This window comes from Salvelinus fontinalis, chromosome 37 (genome assembly GCF_029448725.1).
Source record: "Salvelinus fontinalis isolate EN_2023a chromosome 37, ASM2944872v1, whole genome shotgun sequence".
Classification (NCBI taxonomy): Eukaryota; Metazoa; Chordata; class Actinopteri; order Salmoniformes; family Salmonidae; genus Salvelinus; species Salvelinus fontinalis.
In genome coordinates, this window is record NC_074701.1 from 8,590,426 (window position 1) to 8,607,655 (window position 17,230).

A 17,230-nucleotide genomic window follows, 5' to 3' on the forward strand; every position below is an offset into this window, starting at 1 on the left:
AGAGCGAAAAGGGTTGAGAATCGGGACGCAGGATAGGACCCATGAGATGCTGTGACAACGTTCTGCTTGATGTTTCACGGTGCATATGATGAGTATGTCCTAGGTCCTGGAGGGCCAAAATGTCTCTTGATTTTCATTACCTTTTAATCACAGACTGTGTATATTCTCTCTGGCCATTGACTGATCGAGAAGTGAAGCTTGTGCCAGAATGAAACTGAAACCAGTAGGATTAGATGGCTCAATGGCTTGAATGGATGTGTAAAGCTTTAGAACATGACAATAACAGAAAATCCCATTGCCTAGTATCCTACTCTTCAATCCAGACATGTTTTTAAATTGAACCTTTATTTAACTAGGAAAGTCAGTTAAGAACAAGTTCTTATTTTCAATGACGACCTACCGGGGGAACAGTAGGTTGACTGCCTTGTTCAGGGGCAGAACAACAGATTTTGACCTTGTCAGCTCGGGGATTCAATTCAGCAACCTTTCGGTTACTGGCCCAACGCTCTAACCACTAGGATACCTGCCGCTCCAGGTGATTGTGCTCTTAAAAGGAAGTCTTTGTTTATTTGCCATTTTGACAGGCGGAGTTCCCCATTTGTATTGCCTGTTATCAAAATGTTTTTTCCCCGATCAGTTCTGAAAACTGTCCTGCAGTGTTTAATTTTCAGCCACACAGATACAAAATGTTTGGGTATTTACGAATGAATGCAACATACGGGTGTTATTAAATCAAAGTTACAACTTCAACATGGTCTCTGTTTGTGTATGTTTGCTATTTTGGAGTAAACTGTTTGATTGGATTGTATAGTATTTTATCAGGCTATTTCTGACTTACGCTAACTGGTCGTTGTCTTGCCAAGGCAACAAAATGTGGTGTTTCTAACAGCAGAAACAGTCAGGTACCCAGGCTAACTACAGTAGTTGTGTCATTGGGTGCGTTCCAGATAACCATATGATGTGCAAGCTTGCAAAGTTTACACGATCATTATAACATAGTGATGTGGTAAAGATGGTAAAGATCTGATATTCTACGCAGGACTTAGCATTTGTCTATCTGGAATGTGCTCAGTATGTGTCACTGTGAGAAGTGCCCTTTTCTGTTTTGACCTTCTCTGTTTTGTGAATAGTTTGTCATCCTCGCCGTATGGCATGGCTCCCACAGGTTGTTCTGTTTGATAGGTCCTTGACATCGCCAACTCACTCTGAGTTTCAAAAACATAGTTGTTACACTATGTTTAAACTAGCCTGGTACCAGAACTGTTTGTGCTATAGTAGTTGGCAAGATAGCTCAAACAGACCAATCACAGAAATGGAGGAAATACTACATTTACTAGAGTTACATTCAAGACACATGAGCCACTGCTCCCATAACTTTGGATTTTAACCTCAATATGGCCATAGCCCAGCAATGACCAAATCTCTTTATAGCTCCACACAGCCTTGTGTGTGAACCTGTGCAGTTGGGTTAAACGTTGTGTTTCTCCTGTATGCTAATTATGAGAACAATGACCATACCATGTCTGCTGAGCAGCACCACTCCTTATTGTCATGGCTATGGAACTGTGTGTGTGTGTGCGTCTATGGAGAACGTTCCGTTCCTGTAGGTTCATGCTCTACAACATTCGCAGAGTACGACCCTGCCTCACGCAGGAAGCGGCGCTGGTCCTAATCCAGGCACTTGTCATCTCCCGTCTGGATTACTGCAACTCGCTGTTGGCTGGGCTCCCTGCCTGTGCCATTAAACCCCTACAACTCATTCAGAACGCCGCAGCCCGTCTGGTGTTCAACTTTCCCAAGTTCTCTCACGTCACCCCGCTCCTCCGCTCTCTCCACTGGCTTCCAGTTGAAGCTCGCCTCCGCTACAAGACCATGGTGCTTGCCTACGGAGCTGTGAGGGGAACGGCACCTCCGTACCTTCAGGCTCTGATCAGGCCCTACACCCAAACAAGGGCACTGCGTTCATCCACCTCTGGCCTGCTCACCTCCCTACCTCTGAGGAAGTACAGTTCCCGCTCAGCCCAGTCAAAACTGTTCGCTGCTCTGGCACCCCAATGGTGGAACAAACTCCCTCACGACGCCAGGTCAGCGGAGTCAATCACCACCTTCCGGAGACACCTGAAACCCCACCTCTTTAAGGAATACCTAGGATAGGATAAAGTAATCCTTCTAACCCCCCTCCCCCCCCCTTAAAAGAGTTAGATGCACTATTGTAAAGTGGTTGTTCCACTGGATATCATAAGGTGAATGCACCAATTTGTAAGTCGCTCTGGATAAGAGCGTCTGCTAAATGACTTAAATGTAATGTAAATGTAAATGTAATGTAAATGAGAAGGGAGAGAATGGTGTGAGGGAAGGGAGATGCACAGAGGACCGGCACCCACTCATTGTCTCGCGTCAGATTGTAGTCTGCACTCTCAGTCGAGGAGCCCTTGGAGTGATGCCAACAGCCTGAAGACAATGGGGACTCTTATCTCTGTGTTAGACAATCCTGCTGTGGAGAGAGAGAAGGACTGATGGTGAGAGAGAGCAAGGCTGCTCCAAGAGGCTAGAAAACCGCAGATCCGTCATTTGGGTTCCAATTCCAACCCTGATATCCATGCTTCCATCCCCCACCTCCCTCTCTCCCCCATTGTGATGCTGAGAGGCTGTGTTCACTGATTCAGGTGCATCTGTGCAGTAAAACTACACGCATCGATTGATTTGTTCCATTTTTAGACCGCATCCTGTAAACAATAATCTAATGCAGAACTCGTTTCTGTTGGCCGTTGATGCTATTCTATCAGAAACATGCTATAGTACAAAGTACTAAAACAGTGACACATTTGAGAAAGAATTAGCTGACACACAGTCATCTCTATCAGTAGCAAATCTTTAATTACAGTAATTTGCACAATGCTAAAAAAATAAAAATGGAAATATATAAACAGACCTAATAAAGTGCTTCGTAACATAAACATCCTACTCATTATTTGGCACAACATTTTATCATCGCGGAATCACATATTTCAGTCAGTATAGTTAATTTTTAAAAATGTTAAAAAATTTAAATAAAAAATAAAAACCTCCCAAAGAAATGATCATAAACATTATATTAAATACCTACCCTATTTGATTTCATATATACTGTATCATTATATCCAATATAACATTATCCAGGTGGTACTAGCAGGGTTAGTCCCATTTCCCATCACGAAATCCTTTAAAATATAAAAAATACCAGTGATGTTCTTTATGGTACATTCAAACCAAAAATACTGGTTGAAAACATACGTTATATACATACAGTCAATCCATTAGATATCATGAACCACATTTGGGAAATGTTGAGTTTATGTAGATTGCATTTTATCCTGCAACACTCCTGAGAGGGAGGGAGGGAGGGAGGGAGGGAGGGAGGATGTCTGTCTGTCTGTCTGTCTGTCTGTCTGTCTGTCTGTCTGTCTGTGTACTGCAGACATTGAGAATGTGGCCTTTAATTGCTGACACACAGCATGGAAATATGAGGCGCATGTGTGGCTCACATGCCGTCTCCAGAAAACAATTCCTCTCTCCATTAAGTGAGTGTGAGATCGCTCCTCCATTTCAGTCCATCAATGAGGGAGAGTACCACTTCCTTATTGAAATACACCATGTGATTGTGTTCAGTCCTGTTTTGAATGTTCCCATGTAGTAGTTTTAGGTAGGGGTGCCAGAGTCCTGTTAGTGACAATCATTTGATTTCTATGAAGGTTTCTTTATTTATTTATTTAACATTTATTTAACTAGGCAAGTCAGTTAAGAACAAATTCTTATTTAGGTGACAGAGTTCTGTCTGAAATGCTCCGTGATCCTCTGTCAGGGAGTTGTGACAGGGTCATGGTTGTAGTCCCTGAGGGCAGTAACAGTCCTGGCCAGTCCTTTTTCCCTCAGCTCAGTAGGGTTGGATTTGAGCTCGGGGGATGATGTTCATGGCTATGTGGTTGCTGTGGGGAGAAAGATGAAACAAGAAAAAAAAAGAGTTTGTATCTTGGTCCCACACCACCTTTATCACAACAACGTTTCAATCACTCATAGTGTCCTGGGCCCGTATTCACAAAGAGTCTCGCAGTAGTAGTACTGACAAAGGATCGGTTCAGCCTTTTTATGTCCTATTGAATAAGAAGATAAGTTGATATGAGGCGGGGGGGGGGGGATATGGGGCCCACCCAGTACCTAAGTACAATCATCGGATGCATGTGTGTAAATATCTTAGCTACTCACTCGTAGATATCGCTGTGCTTCATCCTCCTGTAGAACTTGGCCAGACTGATGGAGAAGATGATGCTGGGGACCAGGAAGATCGTACACCAGCCCAGACTGAACCAGAATGCGTTCTGGACAAACATTTAGGTTAATAAACAATGTTAGATTAGCACAGTGAATATCTCTCTCTCTCTCTCTCTCTCTCTCTCTCTGTCTCTGTCTCTGTAATAGTATTCTCACCAGAGATTGCACCATGTTTGAGCAGACTATAACCTCAGCTGAGTCCATAGCTTCTGCCACTGGGCCACAGAGACCAACCTGTTGAGTGATCTACGAGACACACACACACACACACAGAAGTGTCAATCAAATGTATCAGTCAATTGTATTTTATATACCCAGCCTAAAACCCAGGCCGTGTCAACCGAAGATGATCAACCACAACCACACCTTCTTACACGTATGGTTGAGGCTAAACCACACACACAAATATAGGAACCTAAAATTAAACCAAACAAACACACACACGGTAAATAATGCAGTGACACAGTAACAGTAGTACACTAAGTGAACACACCGTGAAATTAGCCCAGTCAGCGTACGCCGTGAAGTACCCCATCTGACAGTCTAGGAACGCCCTACTCTCCTGAGACAGAGAGTGACAGAGAGAGACATAGAGACGGAGAGACAGAGAGAGGGAGAGAGAGATGTGTAAATTCGATACACTCAGAAGTCATGAGAGTCAGTGGAGCTTTGCAGCAGAGAATCAGGGGGACTTCGCTGTAACTATGTGAAGTGGGCCTTGTGAGCTAAGATGTGAGTAATGGCTGTGGTGCTACAGGATAAGTCAGACAGAGAGCTGTGCTTGTCACACTCATCAGAACTCATCTCTCCCTCTTCACTGTACAGAACACAAAGTCATGAACCAGATTAAATGGTTGATCTTTCTAGAAAATAAAACCCAGTGCGGTAAATGTGGCATATGACGTCACTATGACGTCGTTTTCTGGTTGTAAAGTATTTTTTTCGTGACGGGATGTGCTTGTGTGTGGCTACTCACGGCCGTGACAATCTGTGAAGTGTTAGTGTCGAGGAAGTCTTGAGCTGTTCCCACTTCACTCAACAGATCTCCTACTGTGCGCTAAGGGAGAGAGGGAGAGAGAAAGAGAGAAGGGATGAGCGCGCGTTGCACAGCTACATTGGGACGGGGTCTCATGAAAGAACACTCGCTGCTCATGCTTTCGGGAACATTCGGCCGCATACTCACGTTGATATGTGACGCTATGACACCGAGGGCATCTATGGTGGAGTTCAAATGAGTCTGAAACACAAAAGGCAGACACTATATCTACATGTGTACACAACATGACTCTGCTCTGAATGAATGACCTCTGACGAAATTGACGAAATAGTCATAGAGAGTTTGGATAGCTGTACATTTAGTACAACCACACGCATGGGACATTTAGCCGACGTTGTCCAGAGCAGAAAACGACAGCGCAAGGCCGGTCGGACGTACCAGTTGTGGGATGACGGCAGTGTTCACGTAGAACTGGATCGCTCTCAGGTCTGTAGCCTCCTGTGTCAGCTCTAATTTAACACCGGTCTGGAGGGAGACGGCGGGACATGCTTCCCATTTAGTGTCTTTCTACAAATGTCCATATGCACAGTCCACACTGAGGATCACATTATCCGATGATGACTGAGTGGGTTTTACTACTCACTTGAACAGAAGCTAGTTGGTCTAGACTGTCTGCTGTTTCATCCAGATTAATGCTGGAAATATTGTTGATCTAAAAACAGATGCAGAAACAGTTACATGATATATACTCAAATTCGATACAAACTATGAGACCAAAGGTCACACAGATGCGCAACACACTTTGTACCTGCTGTGTGACAGAGCTGAAGTCGACATCAAGGGCCTTGTCAGAGAAGCTGTGTAGCTGTTTGCGTATCTCATGGGTGAGCAGGGTGATGGTAGACAGTTTGATCTCATTATTATTAAAGTGCTGCTGAATCTCTTCTGTGTACTGGGAGGGGAGAGGTCAACACATAATTAGAAGGACTAGAGGAAAAATTGTCCTAGGAGAGCAGATGGTTTAAAATATGGCCTTTACACCAATTTGGAAGTGGGAAACATAAGATGATTCATTTGGGAATTAAATCCCCATGTAAAGTGATTCCCAGTGATCATCAATAGACAGTATATGGTAATAGAAAAAGTTTAAACCATATGTGATCGAGTAGAAACCATACGTGACAGAGTAGAAACAGTAGGAACCATACGTGACAGAGGAGAATCAGTAGGAACCATACGTGACAGAGGAGAATCAGTAGGAACCATACGTGACAGAGTAGAATCAGTAGGAACCATACGTGACAGAATAGAAATAGTAGAAACCATTCGTGACAGAGGAGAATCAGTAGGAACCATACGTGACAGAGTAGAATCAGTAGGAACCATACGTGACAGAGTAGAATCAGTAGGAACTATACGTGACAGAATAGAAACAGTAGAAACCATACGTGACAGAGTAGGAACCATATGTGACACAGTAGAAACAATAGAAATCGTATTGTGACAGTCGTACTTTGGACACGTTGAGCAAAGCATTGAGGTCTATGAGATCATACAGATGGAGTGTTGTCCATAGAGGCCTGTTCTTTTCACAATCACTACAAACACACAACAATACATCGTTACATTGCACAATAGCAGAACAAAAACAACATGACATTTCGAGTGACTTATAATAACCAGAAAGCAGATATTTTAATTTGTATAACCCTTTATAATGTTTCTACATACTTGTATACTTCAGTGAGTGTCAGGTTGCTCTTCAGACCCAGTGTCTTTCCTAAATTGAAGCCATGTATCAGGCCCGGAGTGTCAGCAAACTGGGGAGGGGGGAGACACACAATCAATCAGTGAGTCAATGAATCTATTGTGTGTGTGTGTGGATGTATGCGTGTGTGTAGGCGTGTGAGTGTGAGTAGGCGTGTGAGTGTGTTTGTGTACCTGTAGTAGCTGTCCACTGCGCCAGGGCTGGCAGATCAGTGTGTAGACATTTCCTCCCAGTATAAACAGTACTAACACCACCAGCATGAAGAGCCAGGAAAGCAGGAAACTTAGCCCTGCACCCCTACACACACAAATACGTTGAGATCACTTTGGTTAAGGGCACGAGCGTCACTTATGCCGATGCTCACACACACACACACACACACAGTGACAGTACATACGCCATGAGGAAGGTTCCTCCACAGTCTGCGGTGCTGGATCGTTCTGTTGGCTCGTCCTTTGGGCTCAGCCCAACCGGACCCAAAAACAGACCCAGGAGGTTACACACTACAACCAGGAGAACTAAACAGCTCAGGATAATACACACACCCCACCTAGAGAGACAAAAACAGAGGATCTTTACCTTATCTGTCCAGTCCTGTCAGGTCAGTGTGTGTGTGTGTGTGTGTGTGTGTGGGTGTATGTGTGTTCATTACCTGGTCATCTCTACCCTCTCTGACTGTTGTGAGTACATGCCGATGTATCTCTGAGCCTCTCCCAGTGTGTCTGAGATGTTTCTGAGGGCAGAGACCGGGATGTTTCCCTTCACCTCAGAGATTTGTCTCTTGATGCCTTCAAGCTGCTGCTTCACATCTGAGGGAGAAGGATGAATATACCTCTAGACACTGATCCAAGGTCAGTTTTAAAGGTATTTAGGTAAGGTTAAAGCATAAGATGTGGCTATAAGGCTAGTAGACATAGACTCTTGATAGTGTGGGTGTGCATAATGACCTACACAAGGCAGAGGTTTAACTGAATCTAATTGATTTATAAAGCAATTTTTACGCCAGCAGATTCCACAAAGTGCTTATACAGAAACACAGCCTAAAACCCAGAGCAGCACACAATGCAGATTGTGGCGTACAGCAGGTCAGCCACCAGGGGGAGACTCGTCGACGTCTTGTGACAGACGGAGGATAAATCACGAGGCGATGGCTCCCTCTGCTGGACGTGCCAGGTCTCGACGGGCTCGCCGGCCAGGGCTAATTGGGGCTAATTTGGGTTGGTGAGTAATCAAGGGCTGATTTCTCACCAGCCGTACGAGTCCCATAAAGCTTCCAGAAGGGCAGCACACAGGAGAGAGACTGGGGGAAGAAAGGATTCCCGTATAGTTGGGTACGGTTCGAGACGTAACAGGAGGGAGTTCAGTTTTTTTTTTTTTTTTATCCCCACAGGACGGTATCCCGGAGAGGGTCTCATGGGGGAGACCTTTTCTTTTGAACTATTATTTTAATAAACACTTGAAACTGAGCTAATCCTACTCTGTCCGTGTCTGATCTGTGTAAACGTATTGACCCAACGACCTGGCCTGCCATAAGATGTAGAAGCACGGTGGCTCTGAAAATCTCCCTAGAAAGGCAGGAATCTAGGAAAAAACCGAGAGGAACCAGGCTCTGAGGGGTGCCCAGTTCTCTTCTGGCTGTGCCAGGTAGAGATTAGAAGAGTACAAGGCCATTAAGGCCAGATCGTTATTCAAGATGTTCATAGATGACCAGCAGGGTCAAATAATAATCAGAGTAGTAGTAGTGTCTTAGTCCTACAACAGTTAGTAGTGACATTGAAGGTAAAATACTCACTCTGTACCACGTCCTTGGTGTCGTTGGTCACTTTTTGGGGAATACTGGCAAAGAAGTCTTCTCCCTGACACACACACAGTCAGAACCATCCTCAGTAACACTCCAAGGAGTTTCCCAGCATAAATGATGCATAGAAGTCAATGGAGGACTTGCATTAAAAATGTACTAACAAGCATGGATCTCAATTTTCCCCTCAGAACAGGACCATGCATACTACTGTATCATGCCAGTAACACTTCACTAATCTATTGCAACTGTGTGTAAACCTCAGTGCATTGTCTATTTCCCCCCCCATAAGTTACAAGAAATGCGAAAAAACATACAAAATAGCCCAATTGTGTAGGAACCCTTAAAACAGCAGCCATCCTCTCTGGTGACATTCTTCAAGCACACACACACACACACACTAACTCACTGTCTTCCATGCAGAGGTACTTACAAAAGAGGTATTCCCATTGATTATGAATCTGAGATACATTATCTGTGGTCACTGACCGACTGACCTGACCTATTTCTACTCATGTTTCCCACAATGGCATACAGTACGCAATACTGACACAAGAAAGGTGCCGTTGTATATGATTACTTTGCATGATATGCCACAAAACACCTCATTTGGACATTGAACATATGTTGCATATAAAACCAACTAGTTAATTGATAGTCTTCGCTTCCGTAGCCCATATGGAACTATCCAAATGCATAGTCTTCAAAAATGTGTCTATTTAGTCCAGACAGACTCACCTCTTTCACTTTAGAGTTTAGATCAGCCTTGGTGACGTTATTAACAGCCGACTGCAGCTCACTCAGACTGGGTACCTGTGGAACACACACACACATACACACACACTTTAGATTGCAAACTGCTCATAATCTTCAATGACTTCTTTGCAGTAAATGTCATTATTATGCTTTGGCAGAAGGGGGCAGCAAAGCCAGAACTATCAACTATGCTGACGTTGCCTGCCTTATCTTTATTTATCCAGGTTTTTCTCATTGAGATACCATCTCTTTTCCAAGAGAGACCTGGTCCAATAGCAGCAGGGGGAACAATGTTTCAGACAAAACAACTTACATACACTAACACAACATTAAACAAAACCATAAACCCAACATACGGTACAACAATGACCTATTACGTTAAAAACACGAAGGTCTTGACTAAAAACAGCTGTCCTAAAGACAATTACACCCTTCTATGCTATATACATCGATCAAGTGTTTAAACTCCACCAAACGAAACTAGATCATCACATCTTAAAATGATGCTTGTTATCGAAGTAGATCAGTGATCGGGATGAATGAAATACTGCATTGTGTCTATGATAAAATAAACGGATGTCTAAAAACAACATTTATATGGAACTATTCAGGCCTTTTGTTGGACAGGTATTTAGAAGATAAATACACAACGTAGAGGATGAGAGGTCAATAGAGTACCAAAGGTCAAGAGGACTAAAAGTCATTAGAGTACTAACGATTAATGGAAATAGTGTTTTTTTTCTGTAATAGGGATTAAAGATCAATGGGTCAGAGACATGGGAGGAATTTCAGTCCGGGACTCATAGCTACATGGCAAGTTCTCATTGGTCCAAATTGTTTATACATTGAGCCTGAAATAGGATACTTGTTACTTGGCCATTGGCACAGTTTTATTGCAAGGAATTCTAATTGGTCAACCACAGGCTAGGGCTGGGTTATAAAATGACATCCTGTCCCTTTGTTCTGTGGAGAGAATCACTGAGGACAGGGGAGAATGAACATCTACCTCTCAGCATAACATCTACGATTTGTCCTCCTCTTCGAATAAACCAATTTTTCTCCCCCTGATATGCTTAAGGGTCTGTGTTATTTTAGAGTAACATCAACTGCTAACAGACAGAAATGTCTGGTTTCGTCTTGTGTCACTGACAAGGTGTGTGTGCATGTGAGCATGCATTATGAGCTGTAATTTTCCTGAAACCCAAGCCTTCATTTGTGGTAGCCTGTTTGAGAGGGGGGAGGAGAGGAGAGAGTGCGTCAGAGGGAGTAGGAGGAGGAAGAAAGGACAAGTCAGGTCAGCTTACAACCTGAAACCTGACATCGAAAGATAACACCATGAGTCAATTCTACTCATTTGCCTGTGTCGTATCAATCTCATTAACCCAGCAATGTGTTCCTCCTGTTGCAAGGCAATTTCCTCAAAACACAGTCCATCTCCACACACCACAAACTGTCCAAAACCACACACACACGTTACCAGGAACACACAAGAGGTTGATTGTGTTTAACAAAAGGCCTGAGTCCTTCCTTATCAAGAACAAACCAGTAGGATGAAAAGACACACACCGGTGGGTACAGGGTGATAACAGGGTACCAGAACCACCATGGAATTGGCATTCAATAGTGGAAAGAGGAAGAGGCGGGCAACACGAAACAAAGTTGTACTCACAGCGATAGTGGTGGCAAATGTTAGTTTCTGTAGCTCTGACTGATGGGTAGAGCACGCGGTACAGTTAGGGTTTCTCAGTGTGCTGTTGATGCGGTCTCTGACAGAGCTAACATTAGCCTGGACCACAGATACATCCGACTGGAACTGGGTTAGAGTAGAGTCTAACCTCACCAGCAGGACACTGGTACTGTTCACCACTAGGATACAAATGCAACATACACACATATTAAAATGCCAGAAGACTTTAAGAAGCACTTTGTTAAACAACTAATGTAGATCATTCAAATGAACTTATATCAGAAGAGGAATATACACACAAACACCACACACAAGCGCACACACACAGAATAACCCGTTTAGAATATCAGAAGAGGAATACACACACACACACACACACAAAAAAACACACACACAGGATGGAGTTGTACCATTGGCTATATCTCTGACAGACTGCAGGGAAGGTTTCAGGGGCCCCTCTAGTCTTCTTTGGATCTCCTTGCCCAGCAGATTACCTATATCTGGGAGCGAGAGAGAAGGTGGAGATGTATGTAATTGTTGACCGGTGTTTCCCAAATTGCGAATGGCAGCTAGTCACTTCTGGGTCAAAACGACGATTGGCATCACAGTTGTTTCCGTGTGTTTGTACTTTGCAGAACTCGTGATGCATTATGTGACTAGAGGCTCAGGTACTCACTATTGAGGCTTCGGGTGACTTCATCCACTGTCTCATTGCTCTCCATCAGCACACTATCAATTTGCTGAGGAGAGGATAGAAGACACACGCACTTAGACACGGGAGAGATGACGTAACATTGAGGAGACAAAACTGAAACTTCAAAGCCACTACCGACAGACAGAATGAATGATTGACCAGTTCTAACAACACGGCCTGCTCCACCATTAACTTATCCTTCTCTCTCTCCATCCTTTCCCTCCCTCCCCCCCCCTTCTTCCTCTCTCCCTCTCATCCTCTGCCTTTTCACCCTTGTCCCTCTCTTCCCCCGGCCTCTCTGTCGTACCAGATAAAAGTGTTGACATTGCAAGCTTGACAGTCCATTAACCATTAAGGTGAATGGGAGACTAACGGCGTGACAGAGGGTCAAAGATCCTACCCTCAAGACATGCTAACCTCTCACCATTGCTAATAACAGGGGTGGTGAGCATGTTTTGGGGGTATGATGTTTGACCCACTGTTTTTGAATCACTCGTCATTATTCACAATTCATTTAGGATGATCCGTAACCGTGGTATCATCCACATGAATGTCGAAGTGTTTAGAAATATATTATATTCTTATTTACAATAAAAGTGACTCCAAAATAACAATACAATATTTACCATTGATTTCTAATGGGCACGAAATAATCTGAAACACAACCAAAACGAACTGCAAATGCATCCGACAAGTTTGGAGAGTCACGCTTGATGTAGTCATTGCGTCCTAGGAATATGGGGCCAAAACGTAAACCTGTGACAACTTTATTCATAACAATCTTTAGGGGTGTCTTTTCTTGAGAAAAAAACATATTACTTGTTAAACAAAATCTCTTTCTCTGCGCAGTTGTATTAGTATAAAATAATGTAATTTCCCCCCAAAGAAATTGCATACCAAGGGCAGCTGAGGGGAGGACAACTCATGATAATGGCTGGAACGGAGCGAATGGAATTGTATCAACCACATGGAAAACTTTCGTTTGACGTGTTCGATTCCATTCCATTTATTCCGTTCCAGCACTTACCGTGAGCCCGTCCTCCCCAATTAAGGTGCCCCCTGCTGCCTGTGGAGCATACTCTCTAGCTCCAGTATTTGAATTATTTATTTTATAGTCATTCTTGCTCATCTTTATCAATGTTGTCAATCATTTCAGACCCCACTGTGTATCTATAAAACGGTCTGTATTGACATGTCTATAATGTTTTAGAAACTAAACTGGTCTTCCTTCTTCATTTATTATTTAGGTTTTCTACTCCCTTCTGAAAATCACAGGTAAGTCCTCTCGCGCACGCACACACCTGTGGGACAGCTGTGAGGTAGGTTTGGAGGTTGTCAAGTGTATTGTTGAGCTCTACAGAGCTGTCCTCGACACTCCCGTTCAGAAACTGGTTGCTGAAGAACATGCAGATGTTCCCTGAGCTACACACACGTGCACAGAAGAGTTAGTTTGTGTTTCATTGTTTCACTTCATATCAGAAATGCTTGTTTTTGTCTCATCCAAAACGCTTAAACGTGCACACACGCTTACAGTATGACTAGTGTGGTGAGTAGCGTCGCCCAGTAGAATCCTCTCCTGTGACAGTGGACAGCTTTAGTCTGCTTCTGGTACATGTGTCCTCCACAGTGTCCACAGCAGCGACAGCAGGCCAGGCAGAACCCAACCAGGGGCATCAGGATAATGTATACGATCCCTATAGCCGCACACACTAGGAAACCAACTTCATAGAGAAGGACCTGAGGAGATTCACACACAGTTAACATACAGACACACACACACACATGAACATAAACACACAGACACACTAGTCGGATATATAGGATTATAAACACAGTGTAAATAAGATGAAGAAGAAACGTTGGCTGATTCAACATTGGTGAAGAGAAAGATGACACTGCTCAAATATATTAACATTGCAAATTACTGCGTAGTGTTAGCGTACTTTACACTGTCGTCTACTACTACCGCAATACTGTGAAAACTGAATTACCAGAAATATTCATTAGACCAATCTTCTATCTAAAACAATGAAGAGTCATTGTTGTTCGACGTGACGTCACACTCTGTCAAATATCCCTGGACAATAGATTGACTGTGACGTGGACAGGAGTCTTACACATCTGTTCTCACCTCTTTAATCGTCTTGTCGTCATTGTATGCATTGCCATTTCCCTCCAATAAATTAACCAGCAAATCTGAGAGAGAAGGATGGAGAGGGAGAGAGAGATAAAAATAAAGATGAAGGGGGATCTGGATAAGCACTACACAATACGTAAAAGTGTACGGGTCTTGAAATCATACGGCATATGAAAACAATTATGAAAACGTACAGTTATGATATAACTATTGCTCCCTGAAGGAGGGAATGAGGTATAGCATTCTACGGGGAGTCGACAACCAATCGTATTCACCTGAAGAACTGAAATCACGCCAAACGAGTGCCGAGCCCGCCCTCGGAAGTCCCGCCTCCCTGTCTATAATACCGGGGGTCGCATACATTTCCTCAATTAAGTACCGCTCGTCAGCGAGCCCAATTCCCCTGTAGGCACGGAGTGACTGTATGTTCCCATAGTATGTTATACCTCGTTCCCTCCTTCAGGGAATAGTAGTTATATTCATAGCTGTACGTTCCTTTTCAGTTGGTCACTCGGTATAACATACTATGGGAACATACAATCTCTCACCAAGCCTAGCACGCCTATGACAGCCCATGCACACACAGGAGAGGGGGGGGGGGGGGCGCATGTGACAAATAAAATTAGATTTGAGACCCTGGGGTAGAACTGCCAATACCTACATGACGCGCCAAAGTGGCTGCCACATAAGCTTCAAATGTATAAAAAAGCTCAAAAAGCTCTTGTAAGAACATCAAAATGTCCACCAAAGAGCTCTGAAAAGGAGAAACTCCTTTAACCTGACATCAAACCTCAAACGCACGCCACTTATATGTATACAACCCTCTCGTAGAGGGCGCACGGGCCGAGCGTATAGACATAATCACATTCGAGGGTGAACCCCTAGCCGTCAAATTCAACCTTTCAGGGGCCAAACCCACAGATCCATATCTGCGGTGGTGGGTAACAAATTCTCACTTGCGACTGGGACAATAGATCCCAACGACACGGAACCCTTCATGGATCCCTGTCCAACAGGCGGATGGATGATCTCTGGGAATCAAGGTTGTTTGGGCCAACGGGGTGCCACCAGAATCAACAGACCCTCCTGACGGACCCTCTCCACATTGGCCTGAATCAGGTCCAGCTCTGGAACGCACGGACCAGGATCCAAGTCCACTGACACGCCAAAGCATCTGTTCCCAACGGAGCGCCCATAACCGTCATTGAGAAGCACAAATGACAATGCACATTTTTCGAGCGATCTGGGAAAGAGGGATGCAGTCTCCACTCCCCCTTGGAAAGTAGAACTGTCCCATGTTGAGAGATCGGGGAAGATACATCGCCCTGAGTGACGGAAAATGCACACTGCTTCATACGAGCGCCCCCCACTGCCTATTGATGTACGCCACCGCCAGCCTGTTGTCGGACATTACCAACACATTCTCCAACATTGGAAGGAAATGCCTCAGTGCTCGCAAACAGTCAGCAACTCTAGGTAATTGATATGCAGCGCCCTTTGCACTGTTGACCAAATCCCTCTTTTCGAGTAGCCCACACAAAGCGCTCCCTATCCCAGTAGAGATGCATCTGTCGTGATCAACATGCAGCACACCACCCGGCCCATGAGAACCCCTTGAAACAACAAACGCGGGCCCCTCCATGGAGTCAACTCCCTGAGGAATGACGGTTATATCTTGAGCGATCAATCGCAGCGGCGAGATGTGTCCAGACGCGTAGCAGTCGCTCAGCGCTGAAACAGACGCCTCAACAGAAGTCCCAGAGGCACCACAGCTGTCATAGAGGCCATCAGACCCAACAACCGCAGGCACAAGCGAAAAGGCGCAGAGTGCCCCAGCTGAAACCGTGCCAGACAGAGCCGGAATGCGACCCTCCTTTGTTGGGACAATAAACACAGGATTCAGAACCGTGTCCAGAATGAGACCCAGACACTGAAAGCACTGAGCCGGAGTCAAACAACTTTTATTGTAGTCCACTATGCACCACAAAGACTTAATATGGGAAACCAGCGTGGCAGGGTGGAGCTCCACCTGTTCCCTCAACTCCGCTATGACCAGCCAATCATCCAGATAGGCCAATACTCTGATCCACTGGCACTGCACCGGTGCCAAAGTCGCCTCCACTGACATAGAAAAGGTGCAGAGCGAAGGGGAGAGTTCGAAAGGCAGGACCAGAAACTCGTAAGCCACACCCTCGAAATGAAACCTCTTGAAATGAAATCTTTCTGTGGGGAGGATGTATAGCCACATGAAAATATGCATCCTTCAGATCTATGTACGTAAACCAAACGCTGGAACACACCGACTGCAATAGCCAGCGAAGTATTAGCATTTTGAACTTGCAAACCTTGAGGTGACTGTTTAAAACACGCAAGTCCAGGATGGGACTCAACGTTCCATCGCTCTTGGGAACTGACACGGGGACCACCCGAATAGCCTGCTTTTGAAGGAGAGAGGGAATCTCCTCTCTCAAGACAGGCGCTAGGACCTCGGAGACCATTGGCATAATGACGTCAAGAAAAGGAGGACGCACAGCGAACTACAGACTGTACCCCTTGTCACCATCCTCATCACCCATGGTGAAACGGTGCATGCCAGCCACTGGACGGAGCACGCTGCCAGTCTCCCATGCATTGTCTCCTGAACGGGCAGAGCACCACCCTGAGAACTGGGATACATTTGTTTTGTCATGCTTGTTTTAATATCCATTACTTGACAACCGTGTGTCTGAACTCGGGGAAGGAACTGTTTATTATAGCCCACAAATGTATGAGACCGCACTCTTGATACCCCTGAACACCGAAGGAACATTTGTAGAAACAATGTGCTTTCTTGCTACTGCTGTTCTGATACCCAGCCCACACCAGGTTTGGGGACTTCGCAAACCAGTAACTTTTACATTTACATTACATTTAAGTCATTTAGCAGACGCTCTTATCCAGAGCGACTTACAAATTGGAAAGTTCATACATATTCATCCTGGTCCCCCCATGGGAATTGAACCCTGGTCCCCCCGTGGGAATTGAACCCACAACCCTGGCGTTGCAAGCGCCATGCTCTACCAACTGAGCCACACGGGACCGAGCC

The 17,230-nt window shown here is 44.7% G+C and overlaps 1 protein-coding gene across 2 annotated transcripts in view; it reads right to left on the reverse strand.

Moving 5' to 3' along the window:
• Positions 1-2,854: 2,854 nt before the first annotated feature.
• The window catches only part of LOC129836069 (prominin-1-A-like), a 31,520-nt gene continuing 17,144 nt past the window's right edge, over positions 2,855-17,230 (reverse strand). For both annotated transcript variants that reach the window (XM_055901828.1, XM_055901827.1), the window contains exons 3-24: positions 14,140-14,204; positions 13,540-13,745; positions 13,310-13,430; positions 11,991-12,054; positions 11,725-11,814; positions 11,297-11,493; positions 9,610-9,684; positions 8,866-8,929; positions 7,726-7,882; positions 7,471-7,623; positions 7,247-7,370; positions 7,037-7,125; positions 6,819-6,903; positions 6,114-6,257; positions 5,949-6,017; positions 5,744-5,830; positions 5,492-5,545; positions 5,285-5,365; positions 4,802-4,870; positions 4,465-4,554; positions 4,243-4,355; positions 2,855-3,965 (exon numbers count right to left, since the gene is read on the reverse strand). In XM_055901828.1, the coding sequence (XP_055757803.1) occupies positions 3,914-3,965; positions 4,243-4,355; positions 4,465-4,554; positions 4,802-4,870; positions 5,285-5,365; positions 5,492-5,545; positions 5,744-5,830; positions 5,949-6,017; positions 6,114-6,257; positions 6,819-6,903; positions 7,037-7,125; positions 7,247-7,370; positions 7,471-7,623; positions 7,726-7,882; positions 8,866-8,929; positions 9,610-9,684; positions 11,297-11,493; positions 11,725-11,814; positions 11,991-12,054; positions 13,310-13,430; positions 13,540-13,745; positions 14,140-14,204 (2,249 nt within the window). In that variant the 3' untranslated portion in view covers positions 2,855-3,913. The remainder of the gene's footprint in view (positions 3,966-4,242; positions 4,356-4,464; positions 4,555-4,801; positions 4,871-5,284; positions 5,366-5,491; positions 5,546-5,743; positions 5,831-5,948; positions 6,018-6,113; positions 6,258-6,818; positions 6,904-7,036; positions 7,126-7,246; positions 7,371-7,470; positions 7,624-7,725; positions 7,883-8,865; positions 8,930-9,609; positions 9,685-11,296; positions 11,494-11,724; positions 11,815-11,990; positions 12,055-13,309; positions 13,431-13,539; positions 13,746-14,139; positions 14,205-17,230) is intronic.